The sequence below is a fragment of the Ostrea edulis genome, chromosome 2, assembly GCF_947568905.1.
Source record: "Ostrea edulis chromosome 2, xbOstEdul1.1, whole genome shotgun sequence".
NCBI classification, from domain to species: domain Eukaryota; kingdom Metazoa; phylum Mollusca; class Bivalvia; order Ostreida; family Ostreidae; genus Ostrea; species Ostrea edulis.
Genome location: NC_079165.1, coordinates 76,256,099 through 76,275,448, shown reverse-complemented (window position 1 = coordinate 76,275,448; position 19,350 = coordinate 76,256,099). Strand labels below are relative to the sequence as shown.

Here is a 19,350-nt window from a genome sequence, read left to right as displayed (position 1 = left end):
AAAAATAAGAATTTGTCATAACGTCGTGCTGTTAATTTGCCATTGACATCCATATTCCATAAAATATCCAAATATGAAGCAGATATAGAAAAATGAAATATAATGAAAACAAATAAGATGTGGTTTTAAAACACTGATACATCCACATGAAGGCAATGTTAAAGCTTTTCAAAAGTAGGTGAAATATTAAAGTCAAAAATGTTGGTACCCAAAAAAAAGGTTATGATATCAAAAACGTTGGTACCCAAAGACAGATCTTGTAACAAGGAATATAGATGTGGAATATGAAAATCCTAGCACTAAACATTGAAAAGTTATGGGCGAGGTTAAGGTAGGTCAAACTCCCAAGGTCAATGTCGTGAGATAGCAAATGTTGATATCAAATGAAAGGACTTGTTTCGAGGATTACAAATATGAAAGACATCAAGCTTATAGGAGTTATGAGATTGATCACTGTTCGTTATCTTCACCTTTCATCACCATCCATTCAAAGGTCAAAGTGTTTGCGGGAAAAAAACAGATAGACAGATCAAACACTATATGTCCCCGAATCTCCGATCACGTGGACATAAAAAAAAAAAACAGCGAATAGGCTCACAGACTCGCTTCAGCGACATCATACCATGTATCCAGTCTAAACATTTTGAATCAATTTGCAAAGAAGGTCACTTAAAGCTGCATATATTTATACTGTTTGAACACCGGACCACAATTTTGTTAGTGTTATCAACTAAATAAAATGTTAACTTCAGACTTATTCAACAAATTATCAGTTTATAAGTTGTAGATATTTTAAACAAGCAACTGGTGTTCTATCATAACGTAGCATAAATTATTGATAATTACTAAATATCGAAGAAAACTTTTAACATTCATTCTCATTGACAATCATTTTTATTCTAATATTTAGAAATCTCAACTTCTTTTCAGATAACAATATTATAACCTCAACCTTAAATAAAGAATATGTCACCAATGAACATGGACGACTTCAGATAAGATGTAATGTGGATGGAAATCCGTTATCTACCATCACATGGATGTTTGTTCAAACCAAAACTGTTGTAAAGAGAGACATTGCTGTACGCAGAAGCTCACTGGATATATCATCAGCGAATTGCTTAGATCACGGGATTTACAAAGTTACATTTGATAATGGAAAGGGTCCAGCTGATTTCAGAACAACCCATGTGGCAGTGAGATGTAAGGTTTTTTGTTAGAAATAATCATGTTTCTCCGCACATTTATATCGTTATCAGCATATTTTGCAAAGTCTATTCAGTCTACTTTTTCTTCACTCTCAATAACCAGTATATTTTTTGATCCAATAAGCATCGTTCTGTAAATGTATACAAAGTACACATCATACAATTTTGATGTATGCAAACATCTTAAAAAGAGTTTTAAGATGCAAACATTGATACGAATACATCCATTTCCTATTGTGTGTTTATGTTTTGGAAAGGTAAGCCTCGACTGTATGGCATGGATATCCAGACTCTTGGAATAGGAAATAATGAATCTCTTCAAATACATGTAAGGATGGTATTGCACCCACCAGCAACACTGATAATGTGGACTTTTGCGGGACAATTTGATGAGAGAAAAGTCATTCAGAATAACACAGGTGGCTACAGTATAACAGATAATAAGGTAGAAAATAAACAAAATATTTTTCTATACAAAAGGAAGGTTGAAACAGAGGACTTTGGACAGTACACGATAATGGTTCTGAACGATGTTGGTTATTTCACCAGGATCTATCATGTGAATGCAGCAAGTAAGTTTGTTTTACTATATTTTATTTTTCAATCAAATATACTGAACAAAAGGTACAGTTCGTACTGAATTTTAACTAAAAATATCGAGGTGGGGGTACAAACGTCAGAGAATTTGAATCTTACTGATCTGTGCTGATTTTTTGTAAGGAAGACTTATCTCTAGCATTTCTGTTGCCTGCTAAACCACGTTACATTAAAATTGTCATAAAGCACCCTTGGTTGGAGTGGAGTGACTAAAGAGAGATGGAATGTGAAGATAACAAATAGTGATCAATCTCATAACTCATATAAGTGGCATCTCTTCAATTTTGTCAAAGGCAATAATTCAGATACAATAACCATTGGATGGGTAGTTCGAAATACCTTTGACGGGCTATCTAACATGGCTATTTCAACAAACGAAATCATTTGAAATTGTGAGTCTTCGGGTCGTATGGGGGTTTGGTGTATGTTTGAAGGTATGTTTGGACACATGTATTTTGAGGAAATATGCTAGGAATTTTTATATTGAATTTTTGAGGCCTCAACCGTTCGCATTTTTTCCTCGCCATCAATCGAAGATTTTTATAGGGGTGGATCTGTAGCTCTGTTATTTATCCCAATATTTTCTCAGAGAACTACAGTTATATAGCTAATTTACCGGGGAAGAATGTATTTTAAGAAAGGAATCTCATAATATACCATACACTTTGTCACATAAAGGTTATTATCTGTCAATAACTAATGTGTGAGCAATATGCCTTACAATAAAGATTTCCGTATTTTCTTCCTTTCAGTTCAGGGCATTATAATGTTATAAATCTGGTTACTTTAAAATAAGTAACCAAGTCTCTGTGGAATAAATTTTCAATGTACATTTATTGTGTTTTAATGTTTTCATACATGTAAGTACACTACGTTTCATATATGGATAAACCATATTGAAAGCACAAGGTGGAGGGACGAAATATTAAGTGGATGTTTTCACGATAACTTTTTTACCAACGCTACCTGTTATATTACTTATAGGACCACCATTGAAACCTACCAATCTAGCATTGGTGTGTGCCACTTCGTCGGTAAAGTTATCATGGATTTCCAACTTTAATGGTGGAGATAATCAGATCTTTACGATTTCATATTCCACTGATGGGGAGTTTTCAACATCCTATAAAGATCTTCGGAACATCAGTGACGAAGGATATGACATACTCCACAATTACACTTCAAGCATTGATCTACATGAAACAGTATGGTTTACTGTCACTGCCTCGAACATATTTGGGAAATCTACATCAGATACTGCACATTGCATTGTTAAAGGTAAGTACTGTATTCAGTAGTCAACTCTGGGATATCTCAGAGGGAATTTCTACAAAGCCACACACTAACAAAGGCGCCCTTCCAGTTAGTCTCCATCACTTGGTAATGATAAATCCTTCCATTGAAAAATTTGTACTGGTAATTAGAAAACATTTTTGAAAATTGCTATTTCATCATTCACAATGTATCATAACAAACTTTTCATCCATGCATTTAGACATATGCATGGCTCTAACGGTCGTGACAGCAGTGCGGTTTCTTTATCGTGTCAACATCTACCGCGACACAGGACACGTTAGGTTTGTCAAGAATCAAACTCGGACCTTCCGGTTGAGAAACAAACACCCTAACTATTAGACTACCGCGAGTAGTCTGTAGCAAATGAAAAAAATAAATCGGTATCATTACAAATAGGTAAATGTTGTACTGGGTACTCGCTGTTGGTATCCGTCCCTGTATTAGTTTGAATTTGATGCAATTTGGTTGAATTTTTTTCGGCAACGGTTGTTAACAGAAAACTTTGTATATATGATATCCACGATATTCTTACCAAATTGTTACTTTTTCAAAACTTAAAATTCCCTTCGGCTCCGGTGGTAAAGGACTGAAAAGGAAAGTCGTTTTTGAACGACATTAAAAGTATTTGCACTGTTCTGAAGAATATGAATATAGTTCATTAAGCAATGACAATACGATGAAATACTCCAAATATCCGCGTTGAAATTCATATTCCATTGTAGATCATTTCGTTGATCCGCGACCGCACTGTATTTTAAGATTTCACAGCTGAGTAAGATCAATTATTTGTTTAATCAATCAGGGAATCTACTAAATGCTATCATTTCGACTGAGGGTCATACAATTTATTCCTATAGTAGTATATAGTCTTATGATGTTGATATACTTTCTGTTCTGTAATACAAGTTATAAATCAAATTCTTTCATCTCAAAAGTGAAGATAACGAACAGTGATTAGACTCACAGATACCATAAAGAATTCAAAACCAATAACAGAGTAAACACGGACCCCTGGACACACTAGAGGTGGAATTAGGTGCACAGGGGAACCAATTACTTCCTCCCTCGGCACCGGCCACATCCGCCACGGGTCCTCTGTTTTAATCAGGTAAACGGAGAAAGCTTAGTGTTCCAAAAGGTGTAGGTTGACCTGAGCTGTTACAAAGACTCCAACACTTATAACCAATTCATCCCCATTCTTCAAAATATAAAGGTAACAATAATACAATTCAAACCCAACCTTTTTAGATAAACAAGACATGCATTATTTCAACATTAGCCAGGCGCATGCTGATGATAATATCAGGAACTGCATCATAATGCATATTAAAAGTGATGTCTCTGAAGTTCTACGCCAAATATCCAAACGTTAAAAAACGGAGATATATGTACTTTATAACTACTTGACCATATACATGTTTAAAGAATACATTTATATGTCATGTAAATGTACTTATAATCTGACTTTCTGGAATTGTGATATTTCATTTTTTAAGAATTCCCCATATGCTAAATCGGCATACCAAACGGGATAGTTTTAACTTTCCATCAATAATTTCCCATATTTATGTAGTAATATTCCATTATCACCTGAATATGGCGTGTATGTATTCCAATTAATTCCATGCGGAAGAATGTGTTCTGTGGTTTTTTAATTTCTACACCAAGATAGGCTACCGACAGATGAATTGGTGTGAAAGGTTTTAAACTCGTTTATAGTCAGTACTTCTCAACTTCTATGGTTGTTGTAATAATCTTGATAACTCCGTTTACTTGACCGAGAGAACGGCTTGCGGAGGATTTGACCGGTCAACATGAAATGTTTACTCCTCCAAGGCATTTGATCCAACCTTTGATGTTTCCAAGAGTCCGCTTTCATCGTGTTCTCAATTTTGTATTTTTATAGGATTTATGAGATTGATCACTGTACGTTATTTTCACCTATTTAATCATATCTGGAAACTATTCAACTTGGCAATATGTACACCATTTACCCAAATGGTTGTTTGAGAGTAATGACCATTTAACTTATTTGTGACTGTTTAAGTGGGTACAATGCTAGCATGATGTTGCTTTGAAAAGTAATAGTGCCTGAACAGTGAAGATACTATGTAGCTTTCCAAAGCAACACCATGGGATCATAGTACTCACCTAAACAATCATAAGTGAGTTTAGTGTATTACATGATAAATCCAGGCACTATCATTTCTATATAATAAAACTTGTATTCATATTTGTTTTCTGCAATTAATGTAAAATTTGTTTTCATGACCAATTTTACTTGGCGTTCACCGAATATTTAATGATATAGAAGATAAATATATTTCTTGTATATTAATTTATTTCTAACAATTTGAATTGATAACATGACTGCAACAATGTGTTTTAAACAGCCATTGCAATACGATATCACTGTTTCAAAAACATGAACAGGATGACTACTAATAGTTTATTTGTAAATATTAACAACAGAACTACTAGAGTTGAAGTTTCGTGTACAAGTGCTATTTCATTCGGTACAATTAATATTGACACTATTCATATTAGAAGCAGATGTATTTTGATTGCATGTACTATTTGATTTTGATTGATATTTTCCACATTTTCTAAAATTCTTAATGCCAATTTAGTTGCTTCTAACGTTCTTTTATTTTCCTTAAACTCGTCTGGTAAATGAAAGGTGAATATAACGAAGAGTAAATCCCAAAAGGAACGCAGCTCTGTCAAGATTATCCGAGAATATGTATATGTGCACTCCGCGCCATATGATGGCACAATAAAAAAATAAAAAAAATGTACGTCACAGCCCACGGGTTCTTATAGTTGTATCATGGGGACAGTTCATAGTCCCGGTACTCTGCATAATTGTGACCGGTAACGACGTTATCCAATGCAATTCCTAGGATTTATCATGTGATGCACTAAATACTTATATGTGATGCACACATCAGAATTTATGTCGACTTTTTATCACTGGAATTTGTAGGAATAGAAGAGTTTGTCATCCTGATAGTCGGCAGTATTCTCGGCAGTGTGGCGTTGATCATCGCTGTTTTAGGCCTTGTTATCCTCCTAAAAAGGCGTTATAGATGCACCTGCATAATAGGTAATGTATAAATATTTCATAAGAATTCACATGTGTATTGAATAACATATCCATACACATTTCAACATCGCATCTTTTAACGTAATTCGATCCTTTATTAGTCCCTTGCCGGTTTGTAAAACCGAAGGGAACTATAAGTCTCTTCTCCCTTTATCTATCTATCCCTCTGTCTGTCAGTCTGTCCCATATTGGTTTGTCAGATTATTCCCCTTTATGCTTGTGTGGACTCATTTGAAACTTGCAGTGTAGGTTCCGTGTGGCAAACTACAGATCAATTTCAAATTGTGTATTTGTTTTTATGAGCCTAGCTCTACATAAATGATGTATTTTCAAATGAAACGTACAACCAACTACAAAACTCAAAATATAGCTCTACATGAATGAAACATTAGTACATGGATATCAAGTGTGATGTTTCTAACATATTGTCTCCGTTCATACTACCGGTACGTCATAACCGTGGTTGCATGATTCAAGACATTTTTCGAATTCATTAATATTTACATTTAAGTACATATATCAACCGATCGGGAGATCATCTAGTGACTCGTTGCGTAATAACCCGATGATTGCCTATTGGGAACAACTGACACAATAAGTTTATTGATACTATGCCCTTTGTTGTTAATTCATTTTATTTGATGCTTAACTTAACTTGTTTCTGAGAGTGATTTGTCAGCCTTTTGTCTGTTATTATTATTTGTAAGCAGATACTACGAGTTTTACATGTACCCGGTACCATTGAAATCGAAATATGTTATCATGACTGCGCTTGGTGAATAAATGACTGTGTCAATTCATGGAAATCGAGAGTTTTGTTGATTATACAGCCATGGTTTGAGGCAGGGTAGTACACATACACGGACACAGTAAGCTAACGACGGTATGATCAGTACAAGCTCGTATCCTTTCTACTATACAATATATAAGTAAAATATCAAAACGTCACCTAGGCATGGACGATTTTCCTCTGTTATAGCATCCAGAGTAAACCTGTCATTTAAAGCAATATTATAAGAATAAGATCATTCTATTTGAAGTCTGGTTTTAAACAAACAAATAACAAGCTCTGTATATTTACAGACAGTACGTTGCGAATTTGCAATCTATGTTGTAACACAGTTGTTCCCTCATGGCGGGGCATTCGTGACCCAATGACATATCCTGTACATGTTTTTTTTAGTTCAATATATTATCTTTGATGTGTAATCTTTTTTTTCCTTTTTTTTTTTGTAGAAAGGAAAACAGGGTCAAAGTAAGTTTCACTAACGTCATCTACTGCAATCATTTTCTGTATCCGTGCTCGGTGAATATAATAGTTTTAGTTTAATTTCTAGTATTGTTTCAATTGACAAATGACGTAATAAACGAAGAAAAACCAGATGACGTAATAGACTAAAATATACAAAATAAAATGACTTGGACAACTTAATACAAACAACCGTTTACTAATGAATAGGTTTGTAAGTGAGCAAATGAACATCTATGTTAATCGGAATTAAGGGAGAAATTGCTTTTCGTTATCTTCACCTTTTTCTTTCTGTATAATATTCCTCTTATTATGAATGTGTAGAGAAATGCATATAGTTATCCAGTAGCAAGCTTGTAAAAAAAAATCTGAAACACGGGTGATCAAGCGGTCTTGCGCGACTACCACACATTGCAGATTTATTTAGCTCAGGAGTTCAACACCAGACATAAACAAATATATGTACCCTTATAACAGTGAATTTTCTTGTGTTTTATTTATTCCGATTTACTAGTGAGTAGTCGCGGTAGTATGAAAGCCCAGAAAGTACATTAGATATTCGAATCTCATATTTCAAATGTCAGATGAGCCATTTGCACTTCCATACAGTAGTTACTTGTTTCACACCATCAGGTCTTGAGTTCGACGATTATCCATCCCCACGGATACGTGAAGCATTAACGTTTAACATAGGTTAACCAAAGTACGACTGTCTTTTATTTTTAACCATCACTGATCGTCTTACAATAAAGTTTAACAAATGTGGAATAAAATGATTGTACGCAGTTGAACTACGTAATTATCATATACATTCACATCTACATGTACACTGTAAGCCTAAAGACGGCATTCTGAGCGATATGTGTACTTTGTATATGTCGTAAGTATTCACCTCCGCATAAACGACAGTGGGTTTCGTTTAGGGATGAATTACATGTAGCTGTCCATACTAATGCTTAACTACTGATTGCAATATACTGTGTTGCTTAGTTGATAGCTAGTATCCACTGAAAGCATGATAAATCAGCCATTTATACTGCCTTTCTTATAGAGATGTAAAAGCAGCTGACCTATCTAACGATGGATCTGGAATACATTCGGCAGGTAAGTGATTTCATCAAACATAAAATTATTTATAAGTTCTATGTAAAAAATAAATGTCCTGTCCAATATCCAGTGCTGTTCTTATGAGTAAGATATTGCTTACGTTACCTGTCCAGTCACCAGGAGTAATAATCAATAATAGATAAAGCTTAGACAGAGAAAACATTCTAAATATGGATATATTTGTGTTGATGTTTTTTCTTAGTGTAGGAATCATAATTTCGGATGAATATATATTGCATCCAGGTAGGGTCTACTATGGCGTGTAAAACGTTGCTATATTCGATAATCTTGTGATGTATGTTCAATATCTTGTGATGTATATTTAATATCTTGTGATGTATGTTCAATATCTTGTGATGTATGTTCAATATCTTGTTATGTATATTCGATAATCTTGTGAAGTATATTCAATATCTTGTGATGTATATTCGATAATCTTGTGATTTATGTTCAATGTCTTGTGATGTATGTTCAATATCTTGTGATGTATGTTCAATATCTTGTGATGTATATTCGATAATCTTGTGAAGTATATTCAATATCTTGTGATGTATATTCGATAATCTTGTGATTTATGTTCAATGTCTTGTGATGTATGTTCAATAATCTTGTGATGTATGTTCAATATTTTGTTATGTATATTCTATTTCTTGTGATGTATGTTCGATAATCTTGTGATGTATGTGCAATCATTGCATTGTGGGTAATATGATGCAACAGCGTTCTATTAAAGTAAAGACGATTTTCATTGGTTGGAAATAACGAAAGTATCCGGTGATGCAAAATATGATACACTAGTATGTTAAATATAACACTGTATGGCTTCTTAGGATCTGTCCTAGACAAAGGCCAGACACCTGAAGTATGGATACTGCTTACCCTCCCCCTTGTTTTTTTTTTTTTTTTTATATTTTTGCGGCGATAATTTCTCCGAAATGTGTCGATTCCCTGACTATCTCATCCCTCTTTCGATTTATGTAATCGTTTCACGCTTTTTGTAAGCTATAGAGATTGGTCTTCTACCGCTATACACATTCCAGAGAAATCATCACCGCAACAAAGGAAGAAATTATCAAAAAGAGGGGGGTGTAGTATCCATACTTCAGGTGCCTGTGGTTCAGAGTCAGAACTCTGGGGGTTAAATTCAAAATTCTGGTTCATTCCTTTCTGTTTTCCTATATATGCATACATTTAGCTTTTGTCAAAGTTTCGTGTCTCTGTTTCATTTTATACAGTATCATTTTAATTAAAGAAATCCTTCAAATGCGAAAGACATTTAATCACTATGACAAAATATGGTCCCACCCTGGTACCAATTTTAAACGCCCTACTCTACGATCATGGAATTTAGAAGTTTGGCAAAGGGTTTCCTGCTTCATTCAGTGTCAATTCCATATCATTAATACTAAAGAAGACGTTACTCTTGCATCACCGGATACTTTCGTTATTTCCAACCAATGAAAATTGTCCTTACTGTAATAGAACGTTGTTGTGTCATATTATCCATAATGCAATTATTGCACATATATCACAAGATTATCGAACATACATCACAAGATATTGAACATACATCACAAGATTATCGAACATACATCACAAGATTATAGAATATACATCAGACGATTTTGAATAACATCACAAGATTATCGAATATATATCACAAGATATTGAACATACATCACAAGATATTGAACATACATCACAAGATTATCGAATATAGCAACGTTTTACACGCCATAGTCTACTTTGATATTTTTTTACTCATAAAAAACATTCCATCGACGGTCACGCGACGAATAGTATTAACTACGAAGTCGAATTGACCTCACCTGATTTGGAAATTTTCAGTTTAGGTTTTCTATTTAAATAAAATATATTGGTTTATATGTCTCTCATTTAATATTTACCTTTTTAGTTCCTACCGACGAAGTTGAAGGGGACTTTATGTCTACACTCCGTCCGTTCGTCAGTACGGCAAATCAGTTTTCTGCATTTTTCTCTGTTCTTGAAGATATTTATTTTATATTTGGTGCACTGCTTTTGCCTTAACAAGTTATAGTTCAAGTTCTAATTTCGTATCCGTCCGTTGATTTTTCACTGAGATACGGTTTTGGACCATCAATTATCAGTTTCCGGATTTTTTTGATTTTTTTATTTGTTTTTGTTTTTTTGCCGTGCTTGCAGATTCTTATTTAATATTTGGTACATTGCTTTGTCATAATAAGTTAAAGATCAAATTCAAATTTGGTTTCGATCCGTTTAGTTTAGTCCCCTACCGGTTTGTAAAACCGAAGGGGACTAAAGCTTTCTTCTCCATCTGTCCCTCTTTCCCTTTGTCTGTCAGTCTGTCCCATTGGTTTTCCAAACTTTTTTCCGTTATGCTTGTGTGGATTCAATTAAAACTTGCAGCGTAGTTTCAGAGTGGCAAACTACAGATCAGGTTGAAATTTCGTAACGTTTGATAGACAAGGTTTAAAGAAATCAATTTTTATATTACATTTTTTCTCTATCGGGATCGGGTTGTTCTGGTGGAAATGCGGTAAAAATATGCTGATATTGTAATTTAAAAAAACAATTCTCTTTTTTTCAAAACTTCATTGATTTGAAATTTCAAGCTCATTAATCAGATAATGAACATATCAATGGAAATCTATATTAATTACACGAGTAGTTTTGTGTAGTCGGTGAGCGAAGACTGATGCGTCGGTACTTCTCAATTTACCGCTTTTCATCAGTCACGGATATTTGACATCCGCTCTCAGACAGTTGATGCTAAGTAGTATTTTAAAGTCATTTATAAGTATTCAACATACAGATATGAATGGTATATCGGCGTGTTGCTTTGTGTCCCATTTGCACGATTATTTAAATAGTTTCCCCATATATTTGTGCACTCACTAATATTTCCTCCCTGTTAATAACTACATGCGTCAACTGTATGAACAACAAAACATTGAATTCATTCGACACTAGTAAACACAGTGACTTGGTACCAACGAATGTATCGGGTCACAAGTCAAAGTCAAACAACATCAAATATACATGGACATGTCCTCTAGTATGAAGTACAGTAGTCAATTATTGGGAGTACCTTTATTGCTTATGCAATACTTTCAGAATGCTTGTTTACTACAGTTTTGCCCTTGAAGTTAGAAAAATAGCGTGAATTATCAGTTTCTTGACTTTTGTCTTGTGATTACAGATATTTCTTTCATATTTAGTACATTGCACATTGTTTTGTCATAGCATATCACAATATTAGTTGATTTCCAACCATCCCTATCCTGGTTCCCCAATTAACCTCTAACCTATATAATGAACTTCGAATATTGTTGTGGTCCTAAATATTTTGCGACCGGTAGGGGACTATGTATTGCTATGCAATACCCTCGGAATACTCGTTTTATATATAAATATGATATCATATCATATAATATATGATATGCCTAAGAATATTTGCTACCAACCACTTCTCAAGAGATGAATTAGCGGGTGAGATAATTTCACCCTCACTGTTTCTCTGTTTTATCCACAACTTTTACTGTAGTAGTTTGATTTTGAATCTTCATTTTCGAGGAAACGAAAGATCACTATATAATTTTATTTTTACATAAATAAGCTCATATATCAATATTGCGATACCAAGACAAATTCCACATGTTAGGATATGATCAAATCCAGAAACATATTACTTTGTACACACTCACTGCTTTTTTCATTTAATTCTTATTTGTATTTTTCAGAGCAAAATGTACATGGAGAAAGGTAAATGTAATTAATGGAAAGGAAGTTGTGTCGTAATGCTTTGGGAATTTATTCATAACTTTGAACATATAAATGTTGCTAAGGGATGAATATATACAAATGCTTTTCAATGAACCAGTTTTAGTTCGAACTGGTTTGGAAGACTTTCCATTTGTTTCTAACTAAAACTGATAATCACAAAAATAAAAAGATAGGGTGGAATCATTTAAAAATCTCTAAAGAACCACTGGGCCAGAAACGCTGAAATTTACATGAAAGCTTCCTGACATAGTTGATATTCAAGCTTGTGAAAACCATGACCCCGAGGGGTATGTTAGGGCCGCAATAGGGGATCAAAGTCTTACATGTGAATATATGATATATGATTAAGCTATAATTTTGCAAGGACAAGATTAATTTAAAGTTCAATTAATCTTCATGTATTTAAATTAAGTTTGACCTCAGTGTGATTCCACACGATTTAGATTTGCATATTCAAATAAGAAAGTATACGGCACACTCTGTAGATTCTTCTTAACATCTCGAATGGCTCATTCCAAAAGACTAAACTTGCATGCATGTATTTCCTATTCTATACAAATGACCACAATGGGAATTCTATGTTTGATATATGAATAAATAAGGAAATCATTTGAATATATATACACCTCTTGTCGACTACACCAGCCTACAATTAATCAAACTAAAGTGAAGGGATCCCCATGTAGTCTTCATTTCGTTCGTAATCCCGGGACAGGGCCGCATTGGATGTTTAACGACATTATTGAGTTAAACGGTAGTTACATGTAATGCTGCTGATGGCAATAATAGTTAACCCTGGTGTATGGTGACGGAGGTTAGCGCTGGTGTATGATGACGGTAGTTAACACTGGTGTATGGTGACGGTAGTTAACGCTAGTGTATGGTGACGTTAGTTAACGCTAGTGTATGGTGACGGTAGTTAACGCTGGTGTATGGTGACGGTTGTTGACGCTGGTGTATGGTGACGGTAGTTAACACTGGTGTATGGTGACGGTAGTTAACGCTGGTGTATGGTGACGGTAGTTAACACTGGTGTATGGTGACGGTAGTTAACACTGGTGTATGGTAACGGTAGTTAACACTAGTGTATGGCGACGGTTGTTGACGCTGGTGTATGGTGACGTTAGTTAACGCTAGTGTATGGTGACGGTAGTTAACGCTAGTGTATGGTGACGGTAGTTAACGCTGGTGTATGATGACGGTAGTTAACGCTGGTGTATGGTGACGGTAGTTATTGCTGGTGTATGATGACGGTAGTTAACGCTGGTGTATGGTGACGGTAGTTAACGCTGGTGTATGGTGACGGTAGTTAACGCTGGTGTATGATGACGGCAGTTATTGCTGGTGTATGATGACGGCAGTTATTGCTGGTGTATGATGACGGTAGTCATCGCTGGTGTATGGTGATGGTAGTTATCGATGGTTTATGCTTGTGTTGATATAACATTCGTCAGCATTGGTAAATTTGAAGTATAACAGTGTGTAATGTTATATACTGATTATATGTAATATGCGATAATTGTAATAGCCCTTATCTTTACACATCAGTGTTGTGTATGATTCTATGGTATAAGATACCGTGGTACATAATTTATTATCACGAGTAATATGATTTAAATCTCAAATGTGAATGATAATACTGTTGATACTATATTAACTGCCAATAACAGATAGACTGATTGTAGGGAGTTTTTATTATATTTTATTTATTTGCAGTGAACACATTTATTACTTTGCAAATTCTAACTCCACTTGACAATTAAAATATTTTTTTTTTTTCATAGTAGCGAACTTGAAACATATGAGTGCATACAAGGCTCCAGTGCTGAGAATACTTACGAAGACCTTTCAACGAATTTAAAGAAACAGGGTAACTTTAAAAATATTTAGTTATTCCTTTGTTAATTTTTAACCTCATGTCAATGGTGTGGAGAAATTAAAGACAATTACAATTCAAGAGCTTAAAATGCATATCATATAACTGCTATGATTTCACAAACTTTTATCGACATATCTTGAAATGTCAATCTTTTGTGATATTCTAGATGGAGTAGGTGATTTAAAAATCTTCTTGAGAACTGATCACCAAGACAATTCTAGACCCATATGAACATTAATGCCAGGAGATCATAGATTTATAGAGGAATATATCGGAATTTTTTTTTTTTAATGCAACAGAAAACTATCATAATTGGTCACAGGTATTCGTTGATACAGAGACGTTTGGACCAAGGTCATTTTGGAAAGGGCAAGGTCACTCAGAACATGTATACTTATAAATTAACAAGTTTTGCCTATAAACTCCAAAACTATTGTTACAGGGTTACTGCTTACATATTTAACATTGTTTCATGTGTGAGGTGAAGTCCGTAACCTTTGATAAAATCTTACTTCATTAGTAAATATCGTAAATTTAATTAACACCCTACCTCCGTTTTCGATAAACTACCCTGAAATGGCAAAAATGAGAGTAGAGCAGTAGACATGCTTTTGCAGATCAATGCCAGTTTTTAGATGATTACTTAAGATAATACGATATGAAATAAATCCGTTGCTTACTGATGCTTGTGTTTTATCTTACAGAAGAAACAAGTTTTGATAATTGTTGAATAAATGAAATATGCCTATTCGTTTCTTCAGTCCATGATTTTAGTCTTAAATCAGTCTTATGACAATTTCCAGAACGAAGCCCTTAGAATGAGGCAACATCATAAACGGTTTTAAAGGTCTACAACCAATCGCTCATTATCGGTACTTTCCGACAGAAAAATAACCGTAGAAGTTGAGATTGGTTCACAATATGATCAGCATGAAATTGTATAGGCGTTCATTTTTTAGTTATAATAGGTTTGGACAAGCCCATATGTATCATGTGTATGAAGATTTACTTCGTTACTAGCTTGAAAATACGGATGCATATTTAATTCCCGTGATAAGATTTAGAAATTCATTTCCAAATTAAGGATTATCTCCCCCACGCACAGTTCTTATCCTTAGACGAATTTGACTCCACTTTTTTGGTACACTGTTTTCCCCTATAATAGCTCTAAAACTTCATTGTTATTTCGGATTTCAAACATTTCGGTTGAGCATCACTAAAGAGACATTATTTGTCGAAATGTGCATCTGGTGCATCAAAATTGGTACCGTATAAGTTTTACATTATGACCCCTGGGTCGAGGCCTCTGCTGGTGGACTGTTAGTCCCCGCGGGTCTCTACATCCCAGTAGCTAAGTACTTCGTTACTAGCTTGAAAATACAGATGTATATTTAATTCCCGTGATAAGATTTAGAAATTTATTTCAAAATTAAGGATTATCTCCCTCACGCATAGCTCTGATCCTTTGACGAATTTGACTCCACTTTTTTGGCACACTGTTTTTCCCTATAATAGCTCTAAAACTTCATTGTTATTTCGAATTTCAAACATTTCGGTTGAGCATCACTGAAGAGACATTATTTGTCGAAATGCGCATCTGGTGCATCAAAATTGGTACCGTATAAGTTTTACATGATTATATTACTATAAATTTCCGTCAACGAAAGACACCCCTCCCAAGACCAACGATCTGACACAAATTCTTATCAACGAAATTCATCTAATATTTTCGATCTTCTTAATTTGTTCTCTGATTGAAGAGGTCACTGTTAAATTTTTGTAATAATTTATTAGCAGTTACTGATATGTGCTAACACATGGATAAACACAAAAACATTATATTTTATTTGAACATGTTTTGTGATGATACAGATTGATACAGACTCTGAAAGTTAAGTAATAGGTCGAAAACTGTCCAATATGTCAGATATCGAATGGTCCGGGACTGTTCTGGGAAGTTTGCGCCTTATAACTTTAAAGTTCAAACATTTTACCGAAATTAGATTGTACACTTCCTGACAATGTTCAAGAAATCAGCCCACTGTATACAAAAACAGTTTTTTCTGTTTGTCATTTATATAGTGCGTTATGTTTTCCATTATTGTGTTTGACGAGAAGAAACGACACATATTGATAAGACTGCCCTTAATTCGTCGCACTATACGAAAACTACCCATTTCGGAAGTATAGTGTTATTGTGTTATTTTTTATTAGAGGAAAAAATACAATTCATTCTTGACGATATCTTTGCTATGTGCTCTGACAATAAAAAATATCAATGAAATGTAAATTGTTTTCACAGATGAGCCAGATCAGATCTACTGCAACTCCAATACATCAAAGCCTGAGGATGTTTATGTAAACACATCATTTCAGAACTAGTGAAAAGAAATTCAAGTCATTCTTATGCCCCGTAAAAGGTTATTTGCGAGTACATGTATATAGTGTTTGGACTGTCTGTGTATCTGTTTCCTTATATTTTTCCGCAAAACGTCTAACCTCATCCATAACTTTTGAATGTGTGGTAAAAGATATTTCACATGTGCATTTCTTGAGACAATACCTTTCTTTTAGTACCAAAATGTTTGACCTTCACATTGGAATTTTACCAACTTTTGAAACACTTTAACCTATGTCATTATGAATAGTGATAAGGCTTTCATATTTCATATGTGTATTTCTGTTGGCAGTACCTTTATATAGTAACCTTTTTATCTTATGACCTTGATCTGGGAATTTGATCTACGTTTGAAAGAAATTTTTTTTAACCTTGGTCATTACTCATATACGCTTAGTGGTTTCATATTTCACAAGTATAATCCTTTTCACAAAGCCTTTGCTTTGGTACCAAAACTTTTGAACTCATGACCTAGACGTTTGCCCTACTTTTAGGGGGAAAAAACTAAGTCATAACCTTTGAATGGTTAGTTATGGGGCTTTCATATTCACATGTGTTTTCCTTTTGACAAGACCTTTCCTTTAGTACCAAGATTTTCACCTCACTATCTTTTCCTAGGAGTTTGACATACTTCAACCTAGCCAATAACTTTTGAATGGCCAGTGATAAGGCTTTTGTATTCCACATGTGTATTCCTTGTGACAAGACTTTTATTTTGGGTTCCATAATTAAGTTGCTGCCATACGGGGCCCATCAGCGTTTTACATGTACAAACACATATTTCATCTAAATATTAGATAAAATGTTTTCAAAAATAGAGAAACTGCGAGTCTTGCATTACAACTCCTAATTAATGACATCAATGATTTTAGAAAAAGTTTAATATTGTTAGCTGTGAGACTTAAGAATTACACGAATACTGTAGATTCCTAAAGAACAAGGTACGATTGTATACATAAAAGGGCCCAAAAATTTTCTCTCTATAAAATGTGTCTGGAATTAACCTTATTCAGCATTTTAAGAAAGTAAAATATATGCCAGGTATACTATGTCAACAAAATCAGAATGATATTCGTAATTGGATAGCGTTATGACATCATAAATAAGACATTTCCCGCCTTTTTTTCAAAATAAGCCCGAAAACTGTCAAATGTCATACAGATTATTGCCCAGGAAAAGTTGTGCGCATTTGTCGAGCAAAATGAAAATGATATATATTGTGTATTATTTTAAGATGAAAAACATACTTGAATATGAATTTGCTCGACGCATGCGCTGTATGTTTTCTGAAAAGAAAACCACCTGAATTTGAGGATATTTTCATTGAAAATGCCATTTTTGCAATTTTATGCCAACTTCTAGCTCTCGTCATACGACACAAATCATTTTGCTGATCAAACTGAGCGGAATTTGGGTTTGCTAAACTATTCTTTATTTGAATGCCAGGGTTTGAGCTCCAAGTGAAATCATTGATATTTTGGGCCAAATGACTTTGGAAACTGTACCTACTTCTTTACGAGAGACATCATTCGTGTAATAATATTACATGTTTTTACTTTTCTGTTGTCAATTGAAATACGTGCACGACCTCTTGATTAACAGACAAGCAATTTTATGTTCACAAAATTTGACGTATACGAGTCATTTCGCCATATTAAATACTCGCATAAAATAAGGAATATACAGTATTACCTGTACTTACCTATTACAACAGTATATTTAAAGAAACTACTGTATACTTTTGCCTATTCTTAGCTACTCTAGTTTGATATTATTTTATGTCGTTTATCTTTATGTATTCATTTTTTCTTTGGTTTTAGCTTTTTTACATTATAAAAAAACATTATATAGTTTTGCCTATTTTCATCTAATTCAGTTTATATTTTGTCCTTTTTTCCTTCTGCATTTATTGTTCTTTAATTACAGTTTTTTTTATATTTAAAAACATTATATAGTTTTACCTAGTCTTAGCTACTTCAGTTTAATATTTGATGTCTGTTTTCTTCATGCATTTATTGTTCTTTAATTTTAGTTTGTTTTACATTAAAACACATATAGTTTTGATAACTTTTAGCTACTTCAGTTTAATATTTGATGCCCTTTTTCTTTATGCATTTATTGTTCTTTGGTTTTAGTTTGCTTTACATGTAAAGTGCTTTAGAGTAACTGTGTTAATATTGTTTCTTCTTATATGCAAGTTTTGACTTTCCTTTCACAAATACGTGTAATGATCTATGGAAAAGCTTTGTATTTTGCCTTCTTGACAATGATCACATTCCGAATAAAAACCATCTTAACTTACATGAATCGTTAAGCTTCTGAGTTCTGCGATATATTGCAGTGCATTTTCTACTTTTGTTGTTGTTGTTGTCCCTTTTGTGGAACCGAAAGGGTTCCTCTATCGTCAGCTGTTTAGGAGGCAAATAGTTGTTCAGGTTTTCAACGGGGTTTTTTTGGGGGGGGGGGGCATAAGGGTTTTAAGCAATGTATTCCTTTTGGGTCCTATCCAACTTAATAGTGTTAGTACAACTGTGTTATTATGCACCTCATCCGCCATAAAAACACTGTCGGGGACGCTCTACATAGGTTTCCCATGCTTTGAGTCCTTCATCGAAACAGCCAATTTTCGCGATTGCGAATATCGCCATCTTTGTAAACAATGTGTCAGGATGTTGTAGTGTTGTACAAAGCCACGGGCCAATCATTGCCAGTGTTGTACAAAGC

At 34.1% G+C, this 19,350-nt stretch overlaps 1 protein-coding gene across 1 annotated transcript in view; it reads left to right on the top strand.

The window, feature by feature from the left end:
• Nucleotides 1-18,923, top strand: part of LOC130046346 (hemicentin-1-like) — a 65,905-nt gene extending 46,982 nt beyond the window's left edge. Inside the window, exons 8-16 of the mRNA XM_056153639.1 lie at nt 931-1,208; nt 1,471-1,780; nt 2,790-3,083; nt 6,088-6,207; nt 7,444-7,462; nt 8,508-8,560; nt 12,307-12,328; nt 14,134-14,219; nt 16,531-18,923. Of these exons, the coding sequence (XP_056009614.1) occupies nt 931-1,208; nt 1,471-1,780; nt 2,790-3,083; nt 6,088-6,207; nt 7,444-7,462; nt 8,508-8,560; nt 12,307-12,328; nt 14,134-14,219; nt 16,531-16,610 (1,262 nt within the window). The 3' untranslated portion in view covers nt 16,611-18,923. The remainder of the gene's footprint in view (nt 1-930; nt 1,209-1,470; nt 1,781-2,789; nt 3,084-6,087; nt 6,208-7,443; nt 7,463-8,507; nt 8,561-12,306; nt 12,329-14,133; nt 14,220-16,530) is intronic.
• Nucleotides 18,924-19,350: the final 427 nt, after the last annotated feature.